This window comes from Prunus dulcis, chromosome 7, assembly GCF_902201215.1.
Source record: "Prunus dulcis chromosome 7, ALMONDv2, whole genome shotgun sequence".
NCBI classification, from domain to species: Eukaryota; Viridiplantae; Streptophyta; class Magnoliopsida; order Rosales; family Rosaceae; genus Prunus; species Prunus dulcis.
In genome coordinates, this window is record NC_047656.1 from 21098197 (window position 1) to 21115870 (window position 17674).

At 39.4% G+C, this 17674-nt stretch overlaps 3 protein-coding genes and 1 pseudogene across 5 annotated transcripts; 3 read left to right on the forward strand and 1 right to left on the reverse strand.

Annotated features, from left to right (window-relative positions):
- Positions 1 to 491: 491 nt before the first annotated feature.
- On the forward strand, positions 492 to 2015 carry LOC117635776 (annotated as a pseudogene).
- Positions 2016 to 6326: 4311 nt separating this feature from the next.
- LOC117634860 (polygalacturonase-like) lies at positions 6327 to 7963 on the forward strand. The gene is made up of 4 exons (XM_034369126.1): positions 6327 to 6813; positions 6901 to 7190; positions 7388 to 7616; positions 7740 to 7963. Exons 1-4 carry the CDS (start codon positions 6340 to 6342, stop codon positions 7956 to 7958), a joined length of 1212 nt encoding a protein of 403 aa, XP_034225017.1. The 5' UTR covers positions 6327 to 6339; the 3' UTR covers positions 7959 to 7963.
- A 1215-nt stretch (positions 7964 to 9178) lies between these two features.
- Positions 9179 to 14017, forward strand: LOC117634089 (ankyrin repeat-containing protein At5g02620-like). Of its 2 annotated transcripts, XM_034368004.1 has the most exons (4): positions 9179 to 9525; positions 9845 to 10372; positions 11033 to 11442; positions 12501 to 14017. In XM_034368004.1, the coding sequence occupies exons 2-4, from the start codon at positions 9886 to 9888 to the stop codon at positions 13365 to 13367; spliced, it is 1764 nt and encodes a 587-aa protein (XP_034223895.1). In that variant the 5' UTR covers positions 9179 to 9525; positions 9845 to 9885; the 3' UTR covers positions 13368 to 14017. The 2 variants fall into 2 exon arrangements, with proteins under 2 accessions (XP_034223895.1, XP_034223894.1); XM_034368003.1 differs by having other exon boundaries at positions 9179 to 10372.
- Positions 14018 to 14531: 514 nt separating this feature from the next.
- LOC117633927 (probable thiol methyltransferase 2) lies at positions 14532 to 17569 on the reverse strand. Of its 2 annotated transcripts, XM_034367787.1 has the most exons (8): positions 16961 to 17569; positions 16669 to 16811; positions 16482 to 16568; positions 16292 to 16392; positions 16112 to 16211; positions 15769 to 15815; positions 15541 to 15619; positions 14532 to 14805 (listed from the first exon to the last, which is right to left on the reverse strand). In XM_034367787.1, the coding sequence occupies exons 1-8, from the start codon at positions 17361 to 17363 to the stop codon at positions 14752 to 14754; spliced, it is 1014 nt and encodes a 337-aa protein (XP_034223678.1). In that variant the 5' UTR covers positions 17364 to 17569; the 3' UTR covers positions 14532 to 14751. The 2 variants fall into 2 exon arrangements, with proteins under 2 accessions (XP_034223678.1, XP_034223679.1); XM_034367788.1 differs by lacking the exons at positions 16112 to 16211; positions 16292 to 16392.
- Between the last annotated feature and the right edge of the window lie 105 nt (positions 17570 to 17674).

Consider the following 17674-nt stretch of genomic DNA (forward strand, 5'->3'; position numbering starts at 1 on the left):
ATCGAGTGTTGTATACTCAAAAATATTCGGGTGCGCTGTAAGCCACCCTAGCACAAGATGCTCCGATTCTAAGAATTCCCCACGTTGTCTCTTGGATCGGAGACATCCAAAACAATACGCTTAATTCATGGTGTCATGACTTGTATATTAGGTAGCGTTGGTGTGTGTGACAATGTGAGATTATTCGTAAAGGATCTATAGATTGAATTTTACATAACTGTGTCTGTCAGTAATACTACTGCACCGCCACCATTGCCACCATTGCCACCATATACCTGCGTAACATATATACGACCATCACATTAATTGTTGAGTACAATTTGTATAACAAAGAGAGTCACATTTAAGTTAACCATTATTAATGAAACAAACTGTCGGTCCAAAATATCTTAAGTATGGGGTTCAATTTTACTTTTTGATTCATTCATTCATCAACTTCTTCATTAATTTTGATCATCATCATCACAAGCTAATCATTTAATTAAGGGGAGATGGCGCCTAACATTGCTGTCACCTTGGTGTTGTTGATAGGATTGTTTGAACGCTGCTCATCAGCTACCGCAGCGTACAATGTCGTGAGCTTTGGTGCAAGAGGGGATGGGAACACAGACTCAACCAAAGCATTCCTTCGGGCATGGTCAGCGGCATGCTCCACGTCGGTCAGAGGGGCAGCCACAGTATACGTTCCTCGAGGCAGTTTCTTAATAAAACCGGTGGTGTTTAGCGGGCCATGCAGAAGCAGCAGAGTTACGTTTTAGATGGATGCTACCGGGACCAGTCTCGTAGCCCCATCCAATTATTGGGAACTTGGAAACTCAGGAACTTGGATTTTGTTCATTAAGGTCACCGGCCTTTCTGTCTACGGTGGAACAGTGGACGCGAGGGGACATGCGTATTGGCAATGCAGGAGATACGGAAAGAGTTGCACGGCAGGAGCAAGGGTACGTATATGTATATAGTACATGGACACACACATATTATATATACATTATACCTAGTTCAGCCAAACATAAATAACATATATCCCTAATATATTCAGTCAGTATCGTTGTTTTGGTGTAATAATGTGGTGGTGAGCGGGTTAAGATCCATGAACAGCCAGACGATGCATATGGCGATTGACAATTGCAACAATGTTGTGGTTAAAAACGTAAAAATAAGAGCCCCGAGCTCAAGTCCTAACACGGATGGCATCCACATAGAAGCTTCCACGGGGGTTACCATCAGTGGCAGCACCATTATGACTGGCGATGACTGCATTTCAATCGGCTCCGGCTCCAAGAATTTGTGGCTTGAACGCATTGCCTGTGGCCCTGGGCATGGAATAAGGTACGGAAAAGAGAGTTACCCACCCTTTTCTTCTTTCTTGGACAGATTTTTCATATATAATATCTGTCGAGACTGGAGATAGAAGAAGAAAAAATTTAATGTTTCCCTTGAATTTGACAGCATTGGCAGTCTTGGGGATAATGCGAATGAAGATGGTGTCCAAAATGTGACGGTAACAAGTTGTGTGTTTACTAAAACCCAAAACGGGGTACGCATCAAAACATGGGCCAGAGCTAGCAATGGTTATGCAACAAACATTGTTTTCCGCAATCTTATCATGAAAAATGTCAATAACCCCATCATCATTGATCAAAAATACTGCCCTGGTAATCAAGGTTGTCCTCGTCAGGTAATTAACTAATAACTAATTTTTTCCTACATTAGACTTCCACTCTGCACCAAGCATCCGATTGATTAATTGATTGATTGATTGATTGATTGATTGATTTCTTTCTTAATTACTTTTATAATGAACAACAGAGCTCTGGTGTGAAGATTAGTAGAGTAACATACACGAACATAAGGGGAACATCTGCCTCAAAAGTAGCCATGAATTTCTATTGCAGCTCTAGTAATCCCTGCTGGGGACTGAAGCTGCAAGACATAAGGCTTACTTACTTGAACAAGGCAGCCACATCCTATTGTGCCAACGCAGGTGGGTGGTCATACCAAGAAGTTGTTTCTGAATTGTGTACATGTATGAACAACAATTCATTTATGACTTCACCACCACCTTTTGTCGTGATTAATTACCTTTGATCTTAATGTAACATATACTGTTTATCTATTGTTTTTCGTTTTTCTTCTTTAGAAAAGATTGTATTACAACCAATCTTGCAACTTTGTATAGTACGTATATTTCGATTTCCTTAATTCAATACTTTGAATAATGATGCATTTAACCCTTCCACAACTTCCAATTGGTTAGATATAAATTAAGGAATACGAAAAAAGATATATATATATATATATATGTAACACCCCGACTCCAAATTTAATGGTTATTTTTTTATCGATTTAATTAAAATTACGAATTTACCCTTGGGGTAGGGGTAAATTGGTCACTTTCTTATCGGGAAGGATTTTGGGACCACGAATGGTATTTTTGGGTAGCTGGTTCTGAGACGAATTCGTAGACAGGCGGTAGGCCTGAATCGGAGTTGTAACGAAAAAGTTACGGGCAAAACACTCCCAGTGGCAAACTTGTAATTATTTCAAAAAGTTTGGTAAAAATCAGATTTTCACCTCAGCTTTCTCTCTCTCTCGCGCGACACTCTCTCTCTCCTCAGTCTCTCTCTCTCCCCGACGTCAACTCTCTCTCTCCTCGGTTCGCGCAGCTCCTGCCACGGCAGGACCCGAGACCGGTCCCGATCGATCCGTCTCGCCGTCCCGATCAAGCCTAGGCCGTTTTCCCCGTCGGAAACCACGAGCTCCGGCCACGAGCTCGACTGGTTCGAACCGAAGCCTTCTCGCCGTCGCGCCGCCGCCTCCGCCGCCCAAACCCGGTGATTGAGGTATGGTTTCTCCTCCTTTTTACGAGTTCTAGCTGATGTTGGTATAGGTTTGGATCGATTGTGAGTGTGGGAAACCGATTAGAAAACCTAGGGTTTGGGCCGAATTTCAAACTGAAATTCCGGCCAGTTGCCGCCCGAATTGGGCCTCCCCGTAGTTGAAGAAAGTGATCCTGACCTCGAGTAGAAGCTAGGGTAGGAAGGGTGACCTCGGGTGTGGAGTTTTTCCGTCGCCGGAAATTACTCTGCACACCCACGCGCTGCCGGCGCGTGTGGCGGCGCGTGGGCGAGTCTGGTGAGGCTGCATTGTAACCCGATGAGATCCTTAGGGTGTCACGAGCGCGTAGGAATTCGCGGATCTCAATTCGGATGTCGTTTGACTATCGAACGGATTTTCGCATATTGTGCGTTATCCGGGTTCGATAGGTTTCGACCGTTAGATCTTTCTCGAAGAAAAGTATGTTGTTCTAGGAATTCCTAGGACCGTATGGGACTTCACGGATTATGAATCGGAACCCCGGATGTTCCGATTCAAAAATGCAAAGTTTGCGGGTTAGCGATAACCGTAAAATCGGGATTAATTCCTAAACCTGTAATCGGACCTTAGGATACCTTCTATAACGTGCACGTAGGGGGATTTGGGGGAATTAATCATTTAATTGGTAATTTCCGCTTCGACGTAATTTTATATTAATTAACGGTTCGTATCTCGAAATAGGTGTTTCGACTGCACGTACTCAGCAGGCAGGACCCTCACGTGGTCAGGCAGCGTGGGACTATCTGTGAGTGGACTTTGTTTTAATCATATGCATGGTTTTAATTGATGAAAGTTTCTGCATAATGTTTTAATGGTTTATGGAATATATATATATTATATTCTTGAAATGATTTTTGTTGGTCGGGTAGTTTCTGAATATATATATATATATATATATATCGAGTTTGGCATTCTTGGGTTTTGAGAGTGTCTTTGTGTGGATATTGGGGAGGTATATTTATATATTCACTATAGATGAGATATTGGGGTAGTTGGAGGTTGTTGTGGAAGAGTGTGGTTTTAGAGAGAAGTCGGGTGATTACACTACGTAAGTACCTTCCCTAGTTACTAGTCTCACTCGCGGCGTTGGATGTTCCGGCGTGTGAGACACTTTCCATATGCTGCGTTGGATGTTCCGGCATGTGGAAAGACTTATTATAGAGTTTAGGGTCATCACCATGGCGTTGGATGTTCCGGTGTGTGATGACCCAGTCTGCGCGCGTAGGACATAGTTTGGAAGCTACACATGGCGTTGGATGTTCCGGTGTGGGAGCTTTGGAGTTTCGTTCCCCCGGTTGGACCGCTCATCCCTAGACGCAGGATAGCACCTAGAAATCCTGCGGACTAGTTAAACGATCCCCCAGTTGGATTGTTTTCCCGGTACCTAGGTGGTGTGCTGAGTTTATCGTATAGCTATTTATATATATATATATATATATTTATTTATACAAGTATCTTTATACGGGTATGTATGGTTGAGTGGGTAAGGAAGTTAGTGGTTTGAAAGGAGTGGTAAGTTTGAGTGGGTGTGGTTCCTTTTTAAAGGAGGTAACTGGTATTTTCTGAAATGTTTTTAATGAATTAAGTTTTGGGTAATTATTTATTGAATTGTGAACCTGCATGTCTTGAGCATTATTTTTACATGGTGGGGTTATTATATTGTTTTAACTGCAATTTGGTTTTTGTCCACTCACATATTTTCTGTTTTCCAGTAGTCGCTCCAGGAAGCGTGCAAGTGGTGTACGAAGTTCGATCTGTGCATCTTTCTAGTTAGGAACTGAGTAATTTCTTCTACTCAACTGTACTTGTAATCTAAATTCAGTAGATGCTCTGTATCGCCCAGATAGATTTTACTTGTGAGGCCGGAGGCCACTTTAGTGACTTGTAAAATTGTGAAAGCATGCTGTTGGTTGGGATTTTTAATTACTGTGTGTTACAGGTGAAGTAAATTTTGTTGGGATTGCTTAGTTTACAGGGGAGACTCTGCCAAATTTTTGGTAGAAAGTCTCGAGTTTTATTTTAGTGGGCCCGGCATCGGGATGATGTCGGAACAAAGACGGAGTCCGCTCCGGTTTCCGGGAAATTCCGGGGCGGGTCCTGTCAATATACATATAGCTTTTGTTTTTCTAAGATTTGTCAGAATGATATACAAGCAAGCAACTTGGTTATTAATGAAACATGCGTGAAGTTGATTATCATAATTGAGTAGTGGATAAAATGAATAAAATAGTCGCACTTTTTTTTATTGGCTCCCCCTCGAAGTTGAAAAAATGTATATATATTAATATGGTTGGGAACCCTTTCACATGGTTGCAAGTTTCTTTACATAAGTAAGATATTGAAATAAGTAAGTAGTGGGACGCAGACTCGTCTCTCTGAAATTTAACAAGTTTGTCTCTCTTTTTAAACTTTTTAGATTATAAGCGACTTTGAATAAATAATAGTAAAAATGATGTATTATGTGCTGATAATTGCTAGCTACGTACTAGTGGTACGTAAGTGAGTACGGCATATATGGCCCCATGTTAATTATTTGCCAATAAGTAACTTCCTATTTTTTGGGGTCAAACAAACAGAAACTTTATTAAAGACTAATACAAACGATTACATGTTAAGCTAAAACGATTAAATAGCCAACTTGATGCCATGCCATCACTTATATATTTAAGGGGAGGGGATAACTTGCTTAATTAAGGGAATATATATTATTAACTTGAACTTGATGCTCCAAACCAAAGGTCATGATGAATCACTCAATGATTAGAACTTAGAAGAAGAAGCAGAAGCAGAAGCAGAAGCAGTATACACAAGTTAGTGGATGGATCATGCAAAGCAATATTGCAATGTGCAAGGTCGTCTTGTTAATTTTCTTGTGTTGTGGTACGTACTTGACCACTGTTTGTGGCTCTCTTTGTTCGGCGACTTCTCCGCCTGCTATTGCTCCGGGTTTCCTCCACGTGTCACATGACACCCCAAATGCAATTCATGTTACCTGTGCTGTCTATATATCTATCTCATTCCTTACGTAAGCTCCTTGCCAAAACCCTAATTAACTACCAAATCCAACTAACACAACATATAATATATATCATCGCCGTCTTTCGCTCTCTCTCTCCTTCTCTACTGCCTGTCTATACGTATAATATATGATGATCATGTATAAGTTATCACATGCATGCATGTCTGATGTCTCCGTACTTATCACAATCACATGTACCTGCTATAGCTTATAGCCGCCGCAACCCAAAGCTAACGTTCGTTCGACGACGTGCAAATACAATATACTTTTTGACTTTTGTTAATCTCAGCATAATCAATAAAGCTGCACCGCAGCCTTGTTACCACCACTTACAGAATCTAGCTAGCGTGTCATGTATTATGTACAGCTAGCTATAAATACCTCCAAACTATTGCCTGCTTTTGCAGCATCCCAAGTATACGTATTTTTATCTCATCATAAAAATGGCTTATAGAAACATCTGCAACTGCAACAATTATTGTGTAGCACTAGTTGTGTTATTTATGGGCGTACTATCATCCAATGCAGCAGCAGCAGCTAGCAATAGTTTTAATGTGATGAAGTTTGGTGCAAAACCAGATGGGAAAACAGATTCCACCCAAGCATTCGTGAAGACATGGGCATCAGCATGCAGCTCTGCTTCTGGTCAAGCCAATGCTGTCATGTATGTCCCCAAAGGAAGGTTCTTGATTAAGGCTGTGGTGTTCAGAGGTCCTTGCAAGACTAGAAGAGTTACAGTTCGGATAGATGGAACCCTCGTGGCCCCGACAGACTATTGGGCTTTGGGCAACTCAGGCTACTGGATTTTATTCATTAAGGTCACCGGAGTTACAGTGGTTGGTGGTTCCCTCGATGCCAAGGGTGCTGCATTTTGGGCTTGCAGGAGATCTGGGAAGACTTGCCCTGTTGGAGCTAGGGTCGGCACTTTCATTTACTTATGTTAAATTAACTTAAATTTATAGACTAATTATATATTAACTATCTATGTACTTGTGTGCCTGCAGTCCATAACGTTCAATTGGGCAAACAACATTGTGATCACTGGTTTAACATCCATCAACAGTCAGCAAACTCACCTTGTAATCAACAGCTGCAACAACGTGGTTGTTCGAAACGTGAAGCTGATTGCCCCGAGTGAAAGCCCCAACACAGACGGCATTCATGTGCAGAGCTCAGCTGGTGTAACCATCACCGGCAGCATCTTGCAAACTGGAGACGATTGCATATCAATTGGTCCTGGCACCACAAACCTCCATATCAGTAACATCAAGTGCGGCCCAGGCCATGGCGTAAGGTAATCCCTATATATCATATCAATTGGATCATGTCAACCGTCTATACATTTAATATTGCCATGGAGTGGAGTGGATCATATGTATTATGCAATTAACTTACGGGCTTAATTAAACATTCAAAATTAGCCTAAGAAATTAATTAACAATGGTTTGTAGATTGCAATAGTGATTTCATTGATGTGGTGATTGTTTGCAGCATTGGAAGTCTAGGCAAGGAGCTGAAGGAAGATGGTGTACAAAATGTGACGCTAACAAATGCAGTTTTCAGTGGATCGGACAATGGAGTACGAATAAAGTCATGGGCTAGGCCCAGCACTGGCTTCGTAAGGAACATTCTCTTCCAAAACATCATAATGAGGAACGTTGAAAACCCGATCATCATTGATCAGAACTATTGCCCAAATAACCAAGCCTGTCCTAATCAGGTATTAATGATTGTGATTGTGTGTGTGTGTGTGTATATATATATATATAAGGGTTTAATCCCTTCATTAATTCCTCCTCATTTATCTGATTCTGATCTGATGTGGTTTTTCCGTTGGATACAGAGTTCGGGTGTGAAGATTAGTCAAGTGACGTTCAGAAATATACAAGGGACGTCGGCAACGGCAGAGGCAGTAACATTTGACTGCAGCCCTAGTCATCCATGTACAGGGATTAGATTGCAAAACATTAAGCTTACATATATGAACAAGGATGCCACGTCATCATGTAAGAACATTGACGGAACCAGCAGTGGACTACTGGTGCCTGAAAGTTGTCTATAATAAATCTATATATATATATATATATATGTAACTTTTGACGTGCGTACGTGTATCTATGTGATCGGAATTACCAGTGGATGGATCATGGATGGATGGCTTACATGGATTTATATAATGTATGTCACACATGTGTAATGGATCACTGAGTCTATAGTCTCATATATGTCAGTCAAAAAAAGGATGCAGGTAGCTAGCCAGCTATCGAGAGGAGAGAGGAGAGAGGAGAGAGAGGTGAGAGCAGAGCAGCAGCATATAAATATAATAGTTATCCAATTCCAACTCAATCTCATGCAGCGTGCGTAAGTTAGGTATATGTCAACTTTAGTTAATAGATAATCACACACGTAGAATAATTGAAAACAAATATTGGTCGTATCGTAACTTTTTTAAAAATAATTATAAGCAGTAAACAAACGTGGAAGAATCTGTGTATTATTCTCATTGTGTTGATGATGTCATAATACATTTGAACATGTGACGCGATCAAAGTTTTCATAGTAATTTGTAATTATTTGTAATTAAAAATTCAGATGAGTGACTCGTAATAAAAATTGATATAGGCATATAATTGTTTTATTTTACCTATATAGTATGCAATTGGGAAACGTCATTGACCATTTCAACGCTATACAGAGTATAGAGTAGAGAGTAGAGAGTATAGAGTATAGAGTATAGTACACGAAATGATACATGTACATATATACGTTCCCTTCCCCTATCAATCAATTTTATCAAGTGGGGTGTGTAGAGTGTAGGCGTGCAATGATTTTCTGGTTGATTTGACCAATTATTGTTTTGTTTTGGAAAGTTTTGACCATTAACTTTGAATATAAATGAACAAAGCGCAATCTAACACAAACTCTCTTTGTAAGTTAGGAGGGCATGCATCATAAAAAGAGGGAGATGTGCAGTGCATCCATCATCCATGTGATGTGAAAGTGATATGCTATACCATATTTCTATCATGGATTCTTTCCTTTTTTGTATTCATTTCACCTCTCTCTCTCTTGTTGTAACTAATAAATTCGAGTCCGCCTAAATGAATTATTACAAAATCAAGATCAAGAAAGAAAAAAAAAAAGCATATTGATTATGTTTATTATAAATGGAGAAAAAGCAAAAAGAGTTTTCAATAAAAAAATAAAAACAGCGTTTTTCTGTGAGGCAGATAAAAGTATCTTACTTAAAACTCTAAATTAAAGTAAAAATAAATAAAAATATCGTGTGTCTTTGCTTGTTACATGGATGGATGGTTTTCTTTTGTCGATAAGTGGAGTAGAAACACAAACATCACACGGATGGATGGTTTTCTTCTGTTCTTGCTGTCTCATCTCGAGTAAATTATTATACATGAGTTGAGTTGGGGTTTGTTCTGCTACTGCAACTGCTACTGATACGGTGATTGGATACCCTTTCAAGTTTCCAAGTTTCAGCTTCTGGGTTTCAGCTCCTGATCTAATATTCTCTCAGCCGTGTATGGTATTTCTAGATTCATTCTAGATTTTCAGATTCAGAGAAAGCTTCATTTTGGCTTTCTTCCCTTCCGCAGTAAAATATCACAATCAAGGTACCGGCTATTGATATTTTGTTTCTTCACCTATTGGCTTGCGTTTTGGTTTCTGGCTTCTGTTGCTGTGCTCACTAAACAGCCGCTTTTGATATTTCAAATGGGTCAATTTCGGTTTGGATTAGATACAGATTTTGAGTCAGAATATTGGAATTCGAAATAAGTAGTGAACAAGTTGTGTGAGTGAGTGGTCTTTCTATATCAACTGGGAATTGGGATTCTGAGTGTCTCTGTAGGGAAGTAAACTTTGTTGAAATGTTTATCTAATCGTGGAAAAGTAGAATTTAAACTTGGATTTAATCAGGATTCCAATTGCTAGGAACTTGGATTTTGTTTGAGATCATCACCCAATTTGATCATATGGAGAGACAGAGCAGTTTCCGGGCAGCAAAGATGGAAAAACAACCAAGTTTCAATGGGGCAATCGAGCAACAGCCTACTTTCCGTGGAGCAATGGAGAAACAGAAGAGTTTTCGCGGATTCATGGAGAAGCAGAAGAGTTTTCGGATAGTTATGGAGAAACAGCTGAGCTTTATTGGTGGAGAAAGGAGGAAGAGCAAGGAGTCACCCGGTAAAAGAGGTGACTCCCAACTCCATTTGGCTGCTCGAGCAGGGAATTTAGTCAGAGTCAAAGAAATTCTTCACAATTGTAATACTAGCAATGAGTCAATTGGTTTATTGTCTAAGACAAACCAGGAGGGAGAGACTCCGCTCTATGCCTCAGCGGATAATGGGCATGCTGTTATTGTTGGGGAAATGCTAACGCATATGGACCTTCAAACTGCATCCATCACAGCCAGAAATGGCTATGATCCATTCCACATTGCTGTAAGACAGGGCCATCTTGGTAAGATACTAGTATGAAATTGAATATGTACGCTTCTGCAATTACTATTCGCATTATGTATTCTGGAACTTGGTAGTTGGTAGCACTTCTTCCCGTGTTGAAAATGATGGACGAAAATCACTTCCCCTTTTCCTCGGATGACAAATTTTAGGGAAGGAGTTGCACGTGCTGATTTAATGATCTGATTACAATTCTAGGAAATAAGTTGTAGCTGAACACAGCAAAGGCTAGACTAAACTGGGTTTCTTAGACCAAATTGTACCGTGTGACGTGAATCTTTTTCTTCCCTGATCTTATCAGTTGAAGCCACACCACCACCCCTTGAGTTGTAGCTTAAAGTTCCAAAATTCTAGTTGTTTGCATACTTATCCAACATCATTTGGAATTTTTCTTTTGTTTTTCCTTGCAATTAATAAGCAGTGTCTTCATTTTAATTTCTTCTATCATTCTTCAGTTTCATCATTTGATACGGTTGCATTTTAATTTCTTCTTGTAGACTGTACCTTCCTCAATCTAAACACACGCACACACACACTTATTGACTTCTATCTTCACCTCATTTTTTCTGGTGAGCTATAAGAGCCTAATTATGCTTGAGAAACTATCAAATAATATTTTCTTCATCTATGCATCATTATGATTCAGAATTGTTTATTTCAGAGGTGTTGAAAGAACTTCTGCACGTGTTCCCCAACTTGGCCATGACCACAGATCTATCCAATTCAACTGCCTTACACACAGCTGCTACTCAGGGGCATATTGATATTGTAAATCTCCTTCTGGAAACTGACTCAAATCTCGCTAAGATAGCCCGCAATAATGGTAAGACTGTCCTTCATTCAGCAGCAAGGATGGGGCACTTGGAAGTAGTCAAATCCCTACAAAATAAGGATCCAAGCGCTGCTTTTAGAACTGATCTGAAAGGCCAAACTGCGCTGCACATGGCTGTGAAAGGGCACAATGAGGAGATTGTGCTGGAGTTGCTGAAACCTGATCCCTCAGTTTTGACTGTGGAAGATAACAAGGGGAACACAGCGTTGCATATTGCCACAAGGAAGGGCCGTATTGAGGTGTTTCCTCCTTTCTTTTCTTTCAGTTTTATTTAAAAATTTAAAGAAATATGCTACATGTTAGATCAATGATTCAGGTTTCAATTATTGCAAAGCCAAAGTTCTAAACTAGGTATGTACTCTGGCTGGCTTCCATAGTTGCAGGTTTCGTGAGATCATGCTAAGTAATATATCATTAATCAATTGCTAATATTTTAACTCAAATGTATGGTACAACTAAAGTTGTGGCCATAAATTGGAATTTCTTTTCTCCTTCTATTAATGCTATGGCTTCTCTTCGTCATATATGTTATTTTCAGTTGTGGCTTCAATCAAAGTTTGAATATGGATGTCATCCTGGAAAATGTGCTAAGTTTAAGTCTCATCCTCATTCCTCATTAACCTGGTATTTTGTGAGGGAGGGGGCTGGGCAGGAGGAAAGAAGTTAGCTTGATTCACAATGCGTTTGTGGTCCATTCTTAACATCTTAAACTCTTAAGTCTGTCCTACTTATGAACTTGCAAGTCTTTGGCTCACAAGGATTACCTACTAGAGTATCTATTGCTTAACAAAGTATACTTGATTGCTAAAATTCATTGGGTATTTTAGTATTCAACTTTGAAACCTATTATTCTGTTTTGAGGACTCAATTAAAGGAAGTGAATGCTTCAAAGTTCATAAATCAGCCAATAAGATGACCCCTTTTCTTTATTTTCTAAAACTCAGTAAAATGGACATTTTGACTGAGGTTATTAGGAGTGTTGGCATAAATATAACAAATCTGCATTTGTGTTCTGTTTGTGCCACTTCAGAAAATTTTAGTTCTGCTAGCCAGGTAAAAGATCACAAGGTTTATTGTCTTCCTCTTTCGGATCACAGTTTACTCTGAAGAATGGTTAGGCAACTAGAGAGTTTTCATTATAGCAAAGGCTGAACACCTGTAGTTTTTACATTTGAATTCAAGTTCCAATTGAACCATACCAATCTGAAAGTCTGAAAGTTAGTTGGAGACATAAGTTTCGTATCTTTGCCTTCCTGTTTCTAGTGACAGAAGTTATGCTCATGTACCATATGTGCAGAATGTACGCTGTCTATTGTCCATTAATAATGACGGCAGTAACATCAATGCAAGTAACAAGGCTGGAGAGACCTCACTCGACATTGCAGAAAAATTTGGGACTCCAGAACTCGTGTCCGTGTTAAAGGAAGCAGGGGCCACCAATTCTAAAGACCAAGGAAAACCTGCAAATCCAGCAAAGCAGCTTAAGCAGACTGTGAGTGACATAAAGCACGATGTCCAGTCCCAACTCAAACAGACCCGTCAAACTGGTGCCAGAGTCCAGAAAATTGCAAAGAAGTTGAAAAAGCTCCACATTAGCGGCCTCAACAATGCTATAAACTCTGCCACTGTTGTTGCTGTGCTGATTGCCACCGTTGCTTTTGCGGCCATCTTCACTGTTCCTGGCCAGTATGTTGAGGAGAAAACTTCGGGGCTTACGCTTGGACAAGCTCATATAGCAAACAATGCTGCTTTCATCATCTTCTTTGTGTTTGACAGCCTGGCGCTCTTCATCTCCCTGGCTGTTGTTGTAGTCCAGACATCTGTGGTTGTGATTGAGCAGAAGGCAAAAAAGCAGCTTGTTTTTGTGATCAACAAGCTCATGTGGCTAGCTTGCCTCTTCATTTCCATTGCTTTTATTTCTCTCACGTATGTGGTGGTGGGTTCACACTCGAGGTGGCTTGCTGTGTATGCAACAGTTATAGGCAGCACAATCATGCTTACTACCATTGGCTCCATGTGCTATTGTGTCATTTTACATAGGATGGAGGAGTCCAAAATGAGGAATATTCGGAGAGCTGAGAGTAGGTCTCGTTCTCTCTCTATGTCTATGGCATCAGAGCACGAGATTTTGAACAGCGAGTATAAGAGGATGTATGCACTGTAAGTTCAATTTAGGGAGAAATGAAACACAAGGATTGAGATTGGGTGACCTATGCATGAATCGTGCTGTATATAGGACTAGGATCCATATGCTGCTGCTGTTGCTCCTAGCTCCTACTCCACTAATCAGATTCTAATGGTAAGAAGTGATGATGTAGAGGCCGATCTATCTATTTATCTATCTATCTATCTCTTAACCTAGAAATATGGAGTATAAATGAAGAAAGAGTGTTGGGTTTAGCAAGTAACCTCCAACTACTTGTTTTTATACCTTTACATGAGATTTTCCTTGAAAGGATAAGGAATGTCTTGGTTCTTCTGTTCTGTGTGCGGTCTGTAGTTACTGGTTATGATGACGTGACCCTGCTATGCTACGAGCTCAGGTCAGGATGTATGTTTACCGTTGACCCTTGAGGCTGTCACAAAATTTATCCACGCTATGAACTGAGGTCAGGATCCATGTTTAGCCTTGAGTTAGGGTGTTGCAGTTGCAGAATTTAATCCAAGTTTCTTCAAGGCATATCCAACTACTATTATTCAAGTATTTAATTAGGAGTGAGTTTATAGATGATGTTTATTATGTGCAAGTATTGTAATAGCAGTACGTGATGTTTATAATTATTAATAAAAATCTGCTGCTCTTTTTCGCATGCTTTTCTTTTTGTTGGATTCACATGCTTTTTGTTCGTCTCTTTTGTTTCGCACATGTATGGTCAGTTGGAAGTTGGAACGTAGCTTTTTCGTCATGTGACCAACGCAAGGGAGAATGAGTCAAAAGAAACTATTTTGGTGAAGAATAAATTCCATGTATATATAAATCTGTATATAACTGTAACAGTTGATGCCCCATAAACTAATGGCTTCTGTTCAGAGAGAGAGAGAGAGTTTATGACCTACTCATCATAAGAAAAGAAGAAAAAATGGTAAGCATAGTTTTAGTTAGAGACGCCAAGCAGTTGACGATGGACGGCCGCCGCTTTCTTCGTCACAGTTCCTTTTTTACAGCCTCCACCCGCAAAGACAAGCTAGTTGTTTGACTTGACTAGAAAGCTTTGATTTGATGTAAAAAAATGAACCAGTGATAATAAGCAATAAAGAGAGACATGATGCTCGACATATATATATATATATATATATATATATATATATAAAACTAAGAACGAAAGTATAACATAATTGATCAATTCCAATTATTTTTTCCTTTCTTTTCAAACCAATAAAAAAAAATAAAAAAAAAGACAGCCTAATGCACTAACTTCACGAAGCTCCCGTTCTCATAAAGTTGAGGAAGAGGAATAGACTCAAAACGTACACCACCTCCATCCACCCTCTCGTTTCCAAACTGATAATCCTCTGGGGGGCAAACGAAAAATATACAACGATCATTCTCAGAGAGAGGATTTGCTTAGAGATCTCTTCCACCTTCCAAGCTTTTCTCTTCCCTGCAAAATATAATGAAAATATCTTTTTAAAACTTAATAAACATCCACTGTATTCTTGATTATGTCCAGAAAAAGGTGTAACTCAACTGGAGTGAAACTTTCATGGTAAAGTCTAGAGAAACACAAAGTGCAAAGCAGTAAAAGCTAGCAACTTAGGCTTATCTCCGCAACGCAAACATAGATGGACAAAGAGCGTATCAACATCAAGCACACATCTACAGTCTTCGCCCATAAGCACCCTTATAAGGGATGATCAAAATGAGGCCATTGACAATGTAATTGTTGCCTAATGCTAAGTTTGCTTTATAACAATTCAGTTCACTGTTCATGGGTTTTCCCCTTGCAAGTCCATTCATCGTGTTCTTTTCCACCTAATTCTCATCTTTTTGAATTGTAGAGAACCTTTACCCAATAATTTGTGAATTTCCTACTAAAATAAGATCCCTCCGAGTACTTATGTGCGTTTTAGGAATTAAAATTTAATTGGGTTCATGTTCACCCTGAGCTCTATCCTAAAATTTCCTTGAGGTTGAACAATAGCAAGAAGATGAGATTGAACATTTTCTTGAGGATCATATTGTAGCCTGATCAAATTGGGAGTTATCAACACTATCTTTTGCAATTATTTTTCTTTTGGTACAGATATCTGTAATTATATAATTTATCTTGCAACACAGACTTCTTAACTTTTGCAATCTCATATTCAATTTAACTAGAGCAACCTTTGATACATACCTGGCGAGGTGGGACAGCTAGTTCATTGTCTACGATAGAGGTTGCCTTAAAGCCCATGGGATGCAACACCTCTTCATAACTGCACAAAAATGAATCAAGAATAATGAGTATGGAGACTATAAATAAAAATAGTATCATTTGTACATCAAAAGTTCACTACTCGTAACAACACAAGTTTAGAACTAAGTCTAAAAGAATAGCAAAACAGGATATGGAGTAGGAACTTACTCTGAAACTGACACTTTGTAAGGGGGTCCACCAATATGATCACTGATCTGCCAGAAAATAAAATTCGTTTTCAATAGAACTATCAGAAACTATGTAAAAAAGTTAAATGTTGAAATTCAAAACATTTTAACAAACAAAATTTCAATAAAAGTGGAAAAAAATTTAATGTGTAAAGGGAAATGGGCGATCACCATAAAAACAGGATGTCCTTTAAATATCAGATGGATGTGTTCATGTTCATTGCAAGAAGGGAATATTAACGAAGAACAGAGAATAGAAACACACACATACACACGGAGCAAGAGAGAGAGAGAGAGAGAGAGAGAGAGAGATAAATGAATACAGGAAACATTAGTGTTATGAGCTCCCCATCTGGTTTTAAAATATCTCGAATCTTTCGTGCCCACACTGATCTCATCTCTGGTTCAACAGCACAGAAGAACCTGTTCCATTAGAAGTGATCAATCAAGGCAAGAGATCTTTCTCATGGGAAATAATTACGCGATGTTTTAAGTCAACTTACGTATAATCAAAAATGAGATCAAACAATTCAGTTGGATGCCAAGTGAAAAAGTCCACCTTTAAGAAGCTAAAATAGCGTGCTTCGGGAAGTGAGGAAAACAACTGCCATGACATTTCAAACAGAAAATGAAAGTAAATTCTACCCTCTTGTATTGAGGCACTTTGATTTTGCCAGTGTAGTCAAGTCTTACCTCGGCTGCTTTCTTAATGGCATTCTCTGAAATGTCCAATCCAGTGACATGGCGTTCAGGGGATGCAATTGCCACAACATCATAACCCTGCCATATCCAAACCACGAGAAATTCAACGAGCATATATTAATTTATTAAAAGCTTGAATGCTAGACTAGTACTGAGAGAGAAGAATCGAGATACATACAGTGCCACAACCAGGGACAAGAGCCCTGCCCTTGGGAAGGGCACCCTGACGATGAAGATGCGCAATCACTGGCGTTGGCTGTCCTAAATCCCAAGGGGTCAAACCTTGCTCCCAGCACTTGTCCCAACCAGAACCACCACCACCTTATTATGAGTTGGAATGCCAAAATCCATCAACAACAATAAGAAAACTCATTTCATCTAATCATTCAAACCAAGTTTCTTTTTTTTTTTTTTTTTTTAAAAGAAAAAGAAAAAAAAGACAGACAGATATAAATGGAACGGGTAGCTACCTGTAGACAGGAGTTGTTGAAGCTTATCAACGGCAGGAGGGTTGTGGTGAGATCGTATGGAAATGCTCTGTGCTTCGATAATCTTGGGGGGGCGGGGGTCTTCTTTCCTAATCATCCTGGATTGGTTGGCACGACCAAGGAGGGTTTTCGAGGGAATGGAAGGCACAAGATTGAGATTCCTAACGCATGTTGAGAGGAAATGGTATCCTCTTCTTCTACTGGTACTGGTAGTGATGATGATAAGGCTTCCTTGGTAAGCCAGATCGGACTGGATTGAGTTGAGAGTTGGAATGAGAAAACAAAACACGATTGTAAATTTGTGATTGTGGCCTGGTGCTGGACCGTGAAATAATAAATTATTGTAATCCTTTTTCGTTTTGGGAGTTGGGAGGATGTATATCATATATGTATTTCGACTGTTTCCAAAATAATTGCAAATATTTGAACAAGGTGATGATTTGATTACATTCAAGAACAACAGATAAGACAACTTGCTCCATGAATTTCTCGAATCAAGCTGTGTTCACTTCACTTCACAGTCCTCTTGCGTAGCCCATAAACTGTCTACTGCATGCAAGATAAGAACAAAACAAACGTCTCTATGATAACTCAGTCTTCCTTTTTTTCTTTTTCTTTTTCTTTTTTTCCCTTTCGGCTTCAAATTCCATATTTCAAAAATGGCATGTATGTATTTCTCATACATTTTGTGGTGAG